General features: G+C 29.8%; 1 protein-coding gene across 3 annotated transcripts in view; it reads right to left on the bottom strand.

Annotated features, from left to right (window-relative positions):
- The window catches only part of stac (C2 and C2B_Munc13-like domain-containing protein staccato), a 149083-nt gene that overhangs the window by 9218 nt on the left and 124154 nt on the right, over window positions 1–15711 (bottom strand). For all 3 annotated transcript variants that reach the window (XM_014417496.3, XM_014417497.3, XM_014417498.3), the window contains 11 exons: window positions 14839–15060; window positions 14364–14485; window positions 12333–12482; window positions 10571–10708; window positions 9994–10045; window positions 9340–9497; window positions 7602–7818; window positions 6650–6724; window positions 5862–5969; window positions 5138–5353; window positions 2545–2754 (listed from right to left, as the gene is read on the bottom strand). In XM_014417496.3, coding sequence (XP_014272982.1) covers window positions 2545–2754; window positions 5138–5353; window positions 5862–5969; window positions 6650–6724; window positions 7602–7818; window positions 9340–9497; window positions 9994–10045; window positions 10571–10708; window positions 12333–12482; window positions 14364–14485; window positions 14839–15060 — 1668 coding nt within the window. The remainder of the gene's footprint in view (window positions 1–2544; window positions 2755–5137; window positions 5354–5861; window positions 5970–6649; window positions 6725–7601; window positions 7819–9339; window positions 9498–9993; window positions 10046–10570; window positions 10709–12332; window positions 12483–14363; window positions 14486–14838; window positions 15061–15711) is intronic.

The raw sequence follows: 15711 nt of genomic DNA, 5'->3' as shown, positions 1-15711 counted from the left end.
AATACATCATACCACCTGAGCAGACTGGTTTCCAACGAGCTGTCGCATGTGATCATCACCTGGTAAAGCTGCCAGCCCACACTATAGAGTGGATGAAGAACAACTATGCGACCGCCTTCATCTCCTTATACTGCAGCCAGGCGTTTGAGAGCGTGTTCCACCAGCTGCTGCTCCGCCGACTGGAGGAGTTCAAGTTTCCCACTGCCCTATGCTTATTGGTCCGAAACTACCTAAGTGGAAGATCATTTGTTGTAAGAGTTGGTGAAGACCTGTCACCTCCAGTCCCCACCACCTGCGGAGTACCTCAAGGCTCGGTGCTGGGACCTCTACTGTTCGTCATTTTCACAGCACCAGTAGTTGCCATCAAGCATCAGGATGCAGTGGTAGCAGTCTATGCCGACGACATCGGTGTCTACACTTCCAGCATAAGAGCTGAACTGGCCCTACACTATGCACAGACTGCTTCTGTCACCATTGTAGCTGCTCTGAAGAAGGACGGCATCAAGGTTAATCCATTGGAGATGGATGCTATTGCCATGTCCTTCCAGAAGGGGAAGAAGAGCAGGCTACCCCAGCAGTTCGTTGTGGATGGTGAGGGTCGGAAACTCTCCAATAGCATCCTCTACCTCGGCGTGACTCTTGACAGGCATCTCACCTCCAGTCACGTCAGGGAGAGACTTAAGCTGGCCTGACAGAAGTCGTATAGACTCTATCACCTGTTCACCTCACAGCAGATCTCGCTCCGTCTCAAGCTGAAGATCTACAAGGCCATAATACGTCCAACCCTGCTCTATGGCGCACCACTCATGCGACACCTCTACAAAACTATGTTAACCAAACTGCAGAGCTTCCAGAATTCCCTCCTTTGGGAATAGTCAGAGGAACCACACTCCACCGGGCCAGGAATAGAGTAATCCGTGAGGAGCTCCAACTCCCTTCTGTGGCGGAATACATAGGCCGTAGGCAAATCAAATTCTTTGATGGGCTGAAAGCCTGTGCCAATCCCCTATTCCGAGAGATCGCCCCTCCACCAAGACCGGGGAGGTGGCAAAGCACGGTCCCCTTGGCCGACGTCCTCGCCGAGGGAAGGACTTCTGGCTCTGCAGCCTGAAGTCACCCACACCTCAACAGCACTGGAATGTCCCTTACATTCTTTGTAAGCCCCGGTTATCAAGCCACAAAACGTAAAACCGCCTTCAGCGGACCATGTTTTTGCTAATCTTATAATGCCGTAAGATAAATCAAGAAAAATTGTATATAAATGTATTATATATTATATTATTGTAACATATAATTTGTATTGTATATATTTTATCAATAAAGAGGTTTTGAAAATAAAAAAAATATAATAATAACAGCCGGAATGGTCCGTCCCCATTCCATGTAAGCCCCTGGCAATCCAGCCACTTAATGTATAAACCGCCTTCAGCGGACCAAGTTTGTTACATCTTATAATGCCGTAAGGCAACCCAAGATAAAATGTATACAGTTTATATATAATTCTTAGTTTTTAAGTACTATATATAATTGTAATAGTTTTAATAAATAAAAATAAATAGGAGGTAAAAAAAAAAAATAATAATACATACATACTTAACAAATCAATCAATGATATTTCCAAAATTTTATTTTCATTATATTCAGCCATTCCTTAGAATGGAGCACAGCTCCAGTAAAAGTACCAAAATCAAAATTGTATATAATGTAAAAGTATTGTATATATGTTTATATTTTTGTATTTATTTATGAATAAAGGGGTTTTGACACAAAAAAAAAAAATAATAATATAATAATTCTATCAAGGCCTTCTGCTATAGAGAACCTCACAGTTTGAATTGGAGTCTAATCTAACACAACCACCTCAACGCCCTTATTAAAAAATTAAGGGTAAAAGTTATCCTGCCAGTAAGGCCCATTTCACATTTAACTCACTGCTGGATAGCCACCTCATCTAGCTGGTGGTTAATTAATAAACTTGTATCCGGCAAGTATGAAAGTTTTCTCTATGTTTCTATACCAATGAACAGATAACCGAGCCAGCTGCCTGGGAGTAAAGTAATTTACCTTTCTGAGATTAATTCCATTATTAAAAATTGATAAATCTTTAAAACATGATTTTATTTCCAGAATGCTATTACACTTTTCTCTAAAAAATACTGTATTCATATATTATATGAACAAACCACTTTCTCTAGTTACTAAATAACTTAGTCATTATTCTTTTCCAAACGAGGCAAACTTATGACATAATCATCCTGCTGCTCCCTTAATAATACTGCTGATTGTTCAGACATAATAAAAAAAATAATACTAAAACTAAAAAAATATAATTTAAAGAGATAATTCAAAATGTACTTTACTAATTCCTCAGTTCAAATATCAATCATTTGAGATTACAACAGAAATTAAATTTTATTTGTTAAAAAGTATTTTTTTATTACAGTTAAAGATAAATACGGAATTAATATTATTTTTAGCTAAAGTAAATGTGCACAAAGAAAAATAACATATAATCATATGCACTGTGGTTTAAATTAAACATACCTCTAAGCTGTCTTGAATTAATTCATTTAAAATGGAATATATTTTATCCCATAAAATAGCAAGAATTTTTTCAAAATTATCACTGTTCAATTGTGAATTCAATGTGGTTAAATTATCATCCAAGTAATTTATCAGTCTGTCCATATGGTTATTTCCTTGGTTAAGGATTTCTCCTCCTCCCAATAAGAATCGTTTTACATTAGGAGACATCTGAAAAAATCAACAGAATTTCAATTAAGGAATAATATACAAACCAATGCACTCCAGCATAAATGCTATAAACATTATCCCCTATTATCTAAAACCTTAAAGAATGTAGATGTCTTCTATGATTACATTTTTTTTTGCTTCCTACAGAACATTGTAAGTTACATTTACATCTCAATTTGTTACGGGTATTTTTGGAGTTGGGAAGCTTGTAAGAAAACCACCAGAAAGTTTTCATCATTGTACTACTCTAGTAAATAAAAGCTCTTTGTTCTAAACCACTTTATTCTTAACAAAAAACTTAAAAGCCATATAAGAAGTGTTCCAATGTTGAATGTAAGCCAGTAACATCTATAAGTAATTTTTTGAGTAATATATTCTGATCTTCCATTCCAGGTTGGTTAAACTGGATGCTGCCATTTGTCCCCCCCCCAATATTTTGAATCGTTCTGTTTGTATAAAAATAGAAAATTCAATAATAAAAAGTTTAAAGAACTAAAAATCTAAAAAACTGATAGTGAAAAATGATAAATAAATAAGTTCACTATTATTATTGTAGGTGTGGTTAGGTACAGCAATGACTGCCATCAGCAACTACTAAAATGTTTCAAAAATGGGTTATTGAATGATAATTGATAACCTTAATGTTATTTGGTAATATTCCAGTCATTTAATGTGTCATATTTTATAGCAGTTAATCCTGTTGCTTCTCCCTACTTGGTCAAATGGGCTTCTTCATAGCCTAAGATTCCACACTAAGCCATTCCCAGACAAAGGCTACTGTTATTGTTGTATGTTTATTCTCCACCATGAGTGTTGGCAATAGAATTATCATCACCCCTAATGATTCTCTCAAGGACCATTTCTTTTAATATGGTCCCAGCAGGTCCCTTTTTGTTTTCTCACTACTGAAGAAAGGAAAACTTTGTATCCATGTAAGAAATAAAAACAAAATAGTAATAACAAATTTAAGTCGACAATTTTCTTTCATTTCGAAAACAGCTTCTGATTTGGTCTAAATTCGAAAAAGTAGGGTATAAGTAAAAAATTATGGATCTAGTATCAATTTCAGCAAATTACATCCACTACTTTTGCTTAAATTGTACCAACATATTTTCCACGATACACATATATTTTTGAATTAAGGTTGGACCAATGAGCCAAGTACTCAAAGCTAGAGGCAAGTTGACATGAACTAACACAAATTTTATCAAATTTCATTCACTGAATTTGTTCACCTATGTGAAAATATGATTTCCTGGATATAATTTGATTCAAAATAATGGATCGTATGCACATTTTTTATTTTCCTTTTAATCATCTTCGATTCTCTATATACAAATTATTGCATTTAAAACCTTTCTCTGGTTGCACATTTTGTCATAAATTTCTTAATGAAGAAGGTAACAAAACTTTGGCTCCCTTCTCCTCAATAATTGAGGCAGAGCGATAGCCATGGTTTAATGACATCAGAAAGTGTTTTATAAGAGAAAATCTATGCCTGACATTTGCAAGTGCTCAATAATAAGTTCCTGAACTAGAGATTCTTATAAATTGCTTGGTAAACAGAGGCAGCAACAAACATTGTTATCCACATGCTTGTTTGATTCTTTTGACTTTTGTAAGCTATTACATTCGATTTACTTAACTTCATCATAAAAAAAGGATCAAAATAAAGACGGGTGAAATGAAAGGAAACCCAGATAACAGCAAATTAGGTGGTAAATTATACAAATTCATAGAAATGGTAAAACATAACCTATAAATACAACTGTAATTCTAGATTTTTCATCAAATAATTGTCAATTTAATTACTCAAACATATAATGTCTTTGTAAACTTATATTTGTGCTGTGATAAATAAAAAATAAAATTTATGAATACAAATGAGTGGCTGCAGCACAAGTGCCCTTTGATTTAGGCATCAAATTTAAGCCAACTTATACCAACCTATCCAAATAACCTATCTACAGGCTTGCACATGCATGAATTTGGTTGAGTTTGACAAATGTGTAGAGGTACCTTTAGATGTAATATGATAAAATAAAAATATCAAATTTTTGTATTCACATTCAACAATGTAATGTTTGATTAAATCTAAATTGTTTTTAAATAAAATACTTCATGAAGTCTAATGTTTTTATGAATTCTATAAATGCCATATTGTTTTTCTCATAATATTAATGATTCTATAAAATATTAATTTATAAAAATGAAAAAATTTGTAATACTCATTTATAACATAATAGTTTTTCATTAATGTATAAATATTTGTTACTTAGAAAGTAAGAATAAATTACCAATAAATATTAAAGGAGGAAACATTATTTCTTTGACACTAATGAGTTCATCCAAAATTAAAAAAACAAAACAATGATTATATTACCTTTAGGGAGACTTTTTCCAATAAATCAATAATTTTATTTCGGACATTGTCAAGTGCATTTTCTACTACCAATTTCAAAGTTTGTTTACAGTGTTCAGCAGCTTTTGGATTCCGTAAATCAGACAGTTTTGTTAACAAATCATCAGTTCCAAGTTGAGTAACAAATGGTTCAATGGATTGTCGAATATAATCAATATTATTAATTGCTAAACACCACTAAAAATAAATAAATAAATTGTATATGAAATGAAATTAGTAACTAAGATAAAACTTAAATATATTTATGTTCCAACGAGCAAATGAAATGTTAACTGATTTTAGGACTTAAATATTTTTGAGGAGTGTTATAAAATTATCAATACATTACAGGATATTTTTGGCTTAAAATAATGACCATCTAGTCATAATAAGTTTCAAGCAGCAGTTGGACCATTTAGAGTCTGGTGCTTCTGACAAAAAAAAAAATTGACATACCACAACATGCAAAATAAAAAACAAAACAACCTACTTGCCAGTGAATTAATAGCTGATAATATTTAATCATTTATTCATTTTTGAACATTTTAACATAAGAAAACTGTAATTTTGAACTCATAAAGATTTTTAAAAAATATATGTATTTTTTATTACTACAAGACTATATTTTGGCAAAAGGCTAAATAAATACAGATGAATGTAAATAATACTAGTGAAAAAATACGAACAATAATAATAATAGACTTACCTCATTAGTAACTTCAAATTTTTTTCCATAGACAGATTCTGATTCACCCAATGTTTCGACTTTTGTACCCATTTTATCAGCAAAGTGAACACAACAGCGACATATATCCTTATGAAAACAATAACAGTATTAGTTATTATAATTTTAGGACAGATGCAATGATTATTATAAAATATTTAGTTAGAACTCAAGACAATTTTCATACACAAAAAAAATAGCTTTTTTTTATAAGGGTTTTATATTGGAAATTTATAGTATATATAATCTTTTATAAGGAATTTCTAAATCCATAGATTTTAATGATTTATTGATATTTAAAGCAATAAAATCAAATCTTAATTCAAACAAAGGTTTCTACCATACAGTTGTGCAGAATCGTACCATTTCTTTTTTTTTTTTTTTTTTTTTTTTGGCATTCACCAAGGACTTGTCTTTTCGAAAAAAGTTGAATTTATAAATATATTTTATTATTCTTATTGTAAATTTTACTGAAATCAGATATTCTTTCTTAATTTCAAGGATTTTCTATAGTTGGGTTTGCATTGCCCATGTATTACATAACACTCTTCAGCTAGAGTTAAAAAGTTTTAGACTAAAAACTGAAGATTCAACATAAAATAATAAATATCATATTAAATAAACTTTTCAACGACTGTTACAAAAAAATATCCGACTAGCAATCATTATTATTTAATAAATATAATCTTATATTAATACATTTATTACTCTCAGGTATAAAGAAAAAAAATTAATGGAAATTCATAATAAATTATAGTTGAATAACTTACATCAATGATCTTAGCAACAAAGGTGTAATTTCCTTCAACATCTGGCCATGCTAATTGGGTCCAAAATACTTTAATCTGAAATGTCAAATGTTAATATTATGAAATTATATTAAAATTAAAGAATCAACAAAATTTTCAAATACTGTAAAAAAGCTGAGTCCTGCTTCTGTGTTGTCCCATCTGACAATATCTAATCCAGATGCTGTAGACAATAAAACTCATGAGTCCACCATAAAACCATCGGATTAAAATTTATTTTTGAATTTTAATTGATATTAACTTTTGATTAAATGTTAGGCTGTGTTGGCAATTGTATTTTGGACTGTGTAGGCATTTGGAAAGCAACTTAATATTGAGAGCCACAAAAACTAGACTTAATAAGATACTGATCAGGCCAGTACTTATGAACGGGTCAGAAACCTAGGCCTTCTTAACATCATATGAAAGGGATCTTCTGGTGTTAGGAAGAAAGCTCCTGTACACATTTACGATACTGTACCATCTTCCACTGGACTGTAAATGTTACTATAAATTTTTCTTTCAAATTCCAGAAGATCTCTTTCATCTGATTTGGAGATTTCCAGGTTTCTAACCCGTTCGTAAGTACTGGTCTAATCAATGTCTTATACAGCTTAGTTTTTGTGGCTCTCAATATTAAGCAACATCTCAGATGATGCCAAAGTAGTCTAAAATAGCATCTATTTGCTGATCTTGTCCATCTCCTTATCTCATCTGAAACCTCATTAGTTTTATTAATTTGTAACTGTAGGTACAGTAGAAGCCTCATTACTTTGAGAAGGCATATGAACAGAGAAGTCCACTCCTTATTATATGAGCCTGATGAGGTTTTCAAATGAACACAAAGTTTTATTAAAATTGTTAAGTTACAACACCAAATATATCATTTTCAATGCATTTTCATATTTTTCTAAGATTATGATTATAAATATACCTGATAAAAAATTGAGAGAGTATCCACTGCTGATGAAGAATATGTAACACTGTCATCAACAGGTTTAAGATTATCTAGTTCAATGGCTTTATTTATTCTCATAATAGCCTTATATACAGCAATGTCAAGCCAATGAGCCACTCCTTTTTGGAACCATAAATGAAACTGTGATACATGAAGTGAACCAATATTAGTTGGAAACATGCCATCTCCTAATCTAAAAAATATTTGAATACCTAGTCAAATTAATTTGCAAACAAAATTTGTTTAATAATTTCATAACATTTATTTTCAATATTACTTTAATACACATTAAAATTCCACAATAATATCAATAACAAAACACATTAATAATATAACTTCAAAAAAGACTAATCTATTTGTCACAATATCAGTGAGCAAAACTATTGTCAGACACAAGCACATATGATATACTTATATTTTGTTAACAAATTTGGAAGAGAGGCATTTACATGTGTCTAAATTCATAATTATTTCAACCTTTTACACTACATTTAAAGTTTCTAACACCTGTGTTGAGACATTTTGTACCATGAAGATTAGTCAGTACCAGTATTTAATACAATCTACAAGTAACCAAAGCTTTAAATAAGGATGATGATTGTTTAAAATATATCAGTAAATTATTTCCTGGCCTCATTGTAGAAAAATTGATTGTGGGCATCTTTGATGGACCAAAAATATCTAACCTCACTAACAACAATGAATTGCTAAATGTTAGGACCCAAGTTGAATTGAAAGTAAAGAGAAGCATTGTGTCAGTTGTCAGAAATGTTTTTGTGAACCACAAATCAGAATAGTCACAAAATAATATTCTACAATAGTCACAATTATGTTTCAAAATTTTGAAAAAAATTAGATAATTTGAGCATTAAAGTACATTTTTCGGAAAACCATTTGGAATCATTTCTTGATAACTTTGGGGATCACAGCAAAGAACAGCAGGCACGGTTCCTATACAATGTCAAGATAATTAGAACCAAATGATCGACTGTTACAAGACATCACAAAGGGGTTGTCCAGGCAAACATTTCATACACGTAGCTTTTTGCTATAATTTACACTCCATTAGTGCCATAACTTCTATAAGATGGATAATAAACTCTAGGGCTCTGAGGCAAAACCATGATTTAACATGAAATGGAAACTATTTCCAATTCTATTTAAAAATCAGTGTATCAAGTAAATTAAGAGTAGAGTGCATGAGGTAGAAATGAAATTAATAGTAAGAATTTACTTTACCAGGTCAGAGAACTTAATCAGGATATATATATATTATCAGATTAAGGTAATAAGATATACATGTTAAAGGATTCAATTTTGGACAAAAGAAGGGTGTTGAAAAAGAATTAAATATGAATTCTGAAGAAAATTATTAAACAGATAGAGAAATCGATAATGCTTTAAAATAATTTTATTGTTATTGATTATTATTTGTTTCACAATAGCTATTATTGTTGGAAAAATACTTATAAATATTATATAAAAATATAACTTAATATCATTCTATATAAAGTACTTAACACTCCAACAAAAAAGAACAAATAAAAATGAACTATCAATCTAAGTAATAACCAAGAAAAGAATTTCATTGATAGTTCATCATTAAATATTAACCATTACTTTATTGCTACAAAGGAAAAATGATCCAACAATAAGTAAAATGTATTGCTAACAATAGGAATTAGTTTAAAAGTATTTTATTCAAAATACATACATCAGAAATTTTTGAAGAATTAAGTATAGTTCAAAGAGAGATGTTCCAATTGACATAACTTCATGATCATCATCTAAGCCATTCACATCACAATCAAAATTAATTGGTTTGAGTGCTGAACATATATTTTTTACACAAGGTTCAACTAACTCACAGACCTAAAAAGTTGACAATATTAAAAAAAAGTAAATTACCTATGTTTTATAACAAACAAATCATAAAATGGTAAATATTAAGAGTAAGATCAACAAGTATTAAACATTCTATATTAATGGTGGACTTGTATAGAATGTAATACAACCTTTAAAAAGCAGAAATTAATGATGAAGTCAGGAAAATTATTTTATTATTTGGTAAGAGATATAGCTGGCACTAAGAATGTGATGATGGCATATTATATTACACTGAAACCCATTTTCCATACAAAAAAAATTATATTTAATTCTTTACTTGAGCACTACTGGTTTTTGTTGAACTATTGGCACTCACCACTTCATTGATCAAATTGTGGTCAATCAAAAGAATTATAATCAAAAAAGTTAAAAATATAGATATTCTGAGTAATCCTCAGAATACTGGGAAGTTTGTTATGCATTTATTTGAAAAAATCAACAAACATATTTTATATGACATGACTAATAAAGAAAAACATACCTTGGTATCATAAATTTGGTAGAGCTCAGCAGCATATTGAATTCCAAGAATTCTGAAAAAAATGTTCATGTTTAGTTTTAGCTGATGTAAAGTAATGTTATATCCAATTATTACAAATTTAAAAAAAGAAAAGACAGCCATGTTTCAATTTAATAAATTTTAGTATACTTGTAAAGTATACATATTCATTTTAGTATAAATTTCTGGTATTTAAATATCCAAATTTCTTACATAACTACTACAACATAAAATATATCTTATTTAGTCAAAAAAATTAAAGCAGAATACTGTAGATTAGCAAGGAATGTCATAAAACAGTTTTGAAAAAATAAATCTGCCTGTCGTAGAAGATACCATTCACGTTATCTTGTAAACAAATAAAATTTTAAACAAGAAAGTAAACCATATTTTCTTGACTAGAAGAGGATAAGCACATTATTATATAGTCAATTTAGAAAGAGCCTCAGTACAAGCTTACTAGAATAGTGCTTTCATATATCGATCCTGTAAACCATAAAAATTACAGCCAAAAGAAAATGGAGAGAGATGAGCTAAATGTATACAACCTTGTACTTACAAATAAAAATGTTTATCGAATATTTCAATTCCTTTTTGTATATCATTTCGAACTAGTTGAATTACTTTAACTGCTTGCTGAAGTACTTTTTCATTTGAAAAATCCTCTGGTTTATTATTTTCCAAAATATGATCATACCTGAAACATTAGTTCTAATTAATACTAATCACAAATAAAATAAGTGTAGCTATTTATTTATTAAAAAGATGAGTTATAATAAGAAAATGCTCAAAGCAATCATAGGTAAAAAGGGAGAAGTAACATTCATAAAAAGGAAAATTAATGGAATATGGTCCGGGTGCGGTAAAAAAAAACTCAAATAGTAGAATTATACTATTTTATTGAGCCAACGTTTCGCCCCACGTTGCAGGGCTTCGTCAGGGCTAAAAAAGATACAAACACATAGTTACAAAAGGAAAAAAGAGAAAAAAAAACAAAAAAACATAAGTATAAAATAACAGGGGTATAAAATGTAAAAAAGTAAGATATAATAAGAAAAATTAAAGGTTGTAAATAGTAAATGAAAAGGGTAATAGTAACAGGTAGATAAGAGAAGAAATATTAAAGAAAATACAAATACGGAGATGTAAAAAGAAAAAAAAAACACAAATCAAATGATGAGACAGAATGCATACCTGTTTTGACGGTAGTCAAAAATAGAGTGACCGTTGGTATTGGAAGGAGTGGGGACGACAGTTATGCCACAATAACGAAACAAATTTTTAAAGTAAACAAAGTAAAAAAGTATTTAAATTAGGTGAACAGTAAAGTATAAAATAATGGGATACAATGTGTGTAAGTAATTAAGAAACAAAATATACCAAATGAGCGGGGATACAGAAAAGTGTAAAATATAATAGAAAATTAATAATAAAGTAATTAATATAAGTACACTTAAGAAGATAACACATGAATATAAATTAAAAGATAGATACATGAATATAAATGAAACAGGAAGGATAGTGAATATTAAAAAAAAAAATTGTGAGAATATAGAAAAACAAGAATAAAAGATATGATAAGAAAATGGGCTTCTGAAATACAGAAAAAAGAGAGGAAAAAAAAAGGTATTAAGTGGATTTTATTATGTTCAGAATGTTTCGATATGTAAGGGAGATGCAGTCTTTATCAACTTTATGATTGACGGAATTCTCTGTCAAATTTATGTAAACGGACTCTGAGATGAGACGTTTGGTGTGGTTGGGGACAGTGGCAAGAATGGAAGGATTGTCGAAATTAAAAGTATGGTGCAGGTTTAATGCGTGCTCTGATAATTTAGATGCAAGTGGATTACAGGAGTTGATGGAAGTTTTGTGCTGGGAAATGCGGTTCTTAAGTTGGTTTTTAGTTTCGCCGATATAGAAGGAATTGCAGCATGGGATTGAACAGGGTATCCGGTAAACCACATTGGAACGGTGTAAGGAAGGAATAGGGTCTTTTAATTTGGAAAAAAGATAGGAAATTTTATAGTGGGACTTCAAGCCAAGACGTAGGGTGTAGCGTGTTCCTTCCAATAAAAAGGAAACACTTTAAATGTAAAATAAAATTCTATGATATAGTTATGTAATCAATCAAGGATTCAAGATTTTTTTTAAATAGTAGGTTATATTTGAGAAATTAATAAACACTTAAGAAAACAGTATAATTATAAATTTGATATGTTTTGTTTGAAATAAGAAACAACTTCCTTAATGCTATATTGGTTAATTAGGTTAGCATACTGGAATTATACCAAAATAATATATTATAACTAAATAATTACCATTCTGCTGCACTCTGTTTTATTGTTTCCTTTAGTATAGGCACAATATCCTGTTCAGAACAACTGGATTCACTGAGCCATCCAAAAGATGTTTTTGGAAACAACTCAAAATTGTCAGGAACATTTAAACTTGATATCAGAGATAGAATCCTTAAATAGTAAAGATATTTAATTACAAAGGGCCCTTAAGAAAAATATATAATGCTATAGAGTTTTGTTGAGCACAGTTTTTATATTACTAATTTAAATAAAATGTTTTAACTTTGAATACAAAAAATGAAATATTTTAAAGTTAGTTTGGCTTGGATACAACATGATGTGAACAGTTACCTTGAAGAATGGACAATGAAAAGTTGGCTCACCATTGGATGGTCTACAAGATGGTTCACCATGAATAAGTAGTATTGGGATACTAAGAGTCACTATATACTCTCACAAGTCAAGGTTTATAAACCATTATTTTTTAGTTTTTAATAAGAGTAAAATGTTTGAAGATGTAAAGAACATTCTCCTGATTAAGTATTTTTATAAATAACCCAGCACAAACTTAGATACATTATGTAAAATTTCTTTTTGCTCAGGAAAAATGTGATTAAACAAATTTGTTAATATATATAATAATAATAATTTATTATATATTTATATTATTAATATGAAAATTTTAATTATATTTTTTTTGAAGTGTAAAGACATTTAAACAGAATTTTATATATATGCGCGCACACATATATATTAAATTATGTTTAAATGTCTTTACACTACAAACAAAATATGATTAAAAAATTCATACAGTATTTTAGTGTGGTTTCTCACAATGTTAAAGGTATTGATTAAATTAGATTATTAAATAAAATGAGAAGTAATGTCTGTACAATCCTGGATCATGGTTATTTAAATATAAGAAGGAATTAGCAAAGGTAGTTGTACACCTAGAGCCATTGTCAGCTGAGCCCAGTCCTAGGGCGAAATAATACAGTGGGCCTCTTCTCAGTCAGAATTTTATGTTTTATTTTTGTCAACAATATTAATACAATAGAGAATTGATTATCTGAATTAATGTCATCAGGTGTGGTTCGGATAATCAAAATTCACTTAAAAAGAGGAAAATGCCAAACAATCACCACATTTGTATAAAAAAAATATTTTATTATGTAGTAGACATGTTGATAGTTAAAAAAAATAAACTTCAATAAAAATATGTACGTACATAGCAAGATTTATCAATATTATGACACAAAGAAAGTTGTGACATTAATTTGCTTCAATGTTAACTTCCTCTTCATGGTAACTTGAACTGTTTGAAACTAACAGATTTTACCTGACTACTGTTGTTAAAAGAATTAGGTGAAAAAATACATAGGACTAATTGAGTAAAGCTAAATTTTCAACTGTATAACAGTTCCTAGTAACAAAATAAAACTGATTTCATTCCAAAACTAACATACCTCATACTGCTAAAAGTGTACTAATTAAGAAATAAAAAGACTAGAGTTTGATTATGATAGTTCTAGGAAATCAAATTTTTGAGAAAATACTGTTCTAACTTATTTTCTAGGAATGACGATGTCAATCCCTGCTTGTATCTTTTCCACGAATCCAGTTCGCATAACTGATGTTCAGATAATCACTGCTCTACTGTATATGGATTAAGATTTTTATGAAAACATTATATTACTACTTATAAATAACATTTATATTTATGAGTTTACACAGTCAAAACATGTTTATGGTAGTATTTATTATAGATGTTTTAGTCAACTCTCATTGGGTCCCCTAGATCCTGGGTCCTCAGGATTTTGTCTCCCCCTCTCCTTGTCCCTTTTTGACAGACACACCTGAATAGTTATTGTGGAGTATTCCAAATAGTTTCATGTTAGATTTACTAATTCCAAAATTCATTATTTAGCCAGGAATATTTATTATTTAGCAGAATTTTTATTAAAAAAAGAAAACAATTACAGATAAAGCCAGTCTATGAGAATACCTTGGTACTTTATTACTAGAACCTTTGAAGTATATTGAAATACTTACTTCAAAATTGAAGTCAGTCCTTCAATAAAATTGTTATCGTCTTGAGACAATTTTCTTAGTTTTCTTATGTGTTGAAAAAAGAGAGGAAGTATTCTTTTAGTGCTTTCCCAAAATAGTTTAACCTGAAAAATAAATTAAATCTTTTTTTTTATGATTCAAAAAGCCATTAAGCATTCCTTTTTTTTTTTTTTTTTATTATGCATTTAAATAAAGCTTCTGGATACAACTCATCCATTGTTATATCACTTTTCTTAGCAAAGCAATAGCAATGCCCTCCTTTTATGGATAAATAAATTAGGTAGTTTTGAACTTGTCATTGTAGTCAGTGTGATTTAATGGCTCATCACTACTTAAAATTTGTATTATAATTTTGTTATTCTAAAATGCATACAAAACATTATTGAGTTGAAGAATAAATATATGAAATATTTATTAATATCAAAAACTAGTGTTTAAATGGAGTTGTAAATAGTACCTCTTCATCTGAATATAGACCATTTTTAAGCGGCTGAATAATCTTGTCTAGGACTTTTAGAAACAGTGAATAACAAAATGGTTGGCCAGAATGAAAACGGATAAACTCTAACCACCTCGCCATGTATTCATCAGCTGGTTGTAGTCCACTTTGTGCAGTATGCTGTCTTAGAATTGTATTGGCTAGTTCAGGAAATTCTCCATCCCACTCCTTAGGATCAATCTGGAATTTGTTTTTATTTAATTATTAATAAATATATTTATAAAATATACATTTTACTCGATCTTTTCTTATTGATTGTGGGGAATTGAGGGGAGAGCATTATTAGTCATATTAGGGATGATTCGATACTTCAAATAATCTGTAGTATTGGTACTTCCAGTCTGATACTTGCGATACTGGGACCAATGCTTTTCATTTGATACTTCAATGGAATCAATTCTTCCTGTTTGATACTTGTGATACCTGTGTCGATACTTTACATTACATATGATATCAATTTTATCCAGGCTTATAACTTTTCTTTTTTTTATTCATCAGCTGGTAAAAGTCACAAGAATTGTACAATTGTACAAAGCAAACTCATATTACCCATATATGAACTGGAGATACCAAATGAACTAACCCGATTAATAAAATGCACAATAGCAAGTACAATCAGCCAAGTAGTGTCATAACACTACCATCTGTAGTGTCATAACACTACTGATCCAATCCTATTGATAAGGCAATAGAATTGGTGTTCCAGTTTTTAAAATCACAAAATTTACTTACAAAAATATAACTTGATCAGAAGAAAAAAAAAAAAATAAAAAAAAAAAATAATAAAAAAAAATTAAAAATAAATAAAATTTAACGAATATTAGCAAAATT

The sequence above is a fragment of the Halyomorpha halys genome, unplaced genomic scaffold, assembly GCF_000696795.3.
Source record: "Halyomorpha halys isolate HHAL.00 unplaced genomic scaffold, Hhal_1.1 Scaffold158.1, whole genome shotgun sequence".
Classification (NCBI taxonomy): Eukaryota; Metazoa; Arthropoda; class Insecta; order Hemiptera; family Pentatomidae; genus Halyomorpha; species Halyomorpha halys.
The sequence above is the reverse complement of the archived record's forward strand: the minus strand, read 5'-3'. Positions and strand labels throughout refer to the sequence as shown.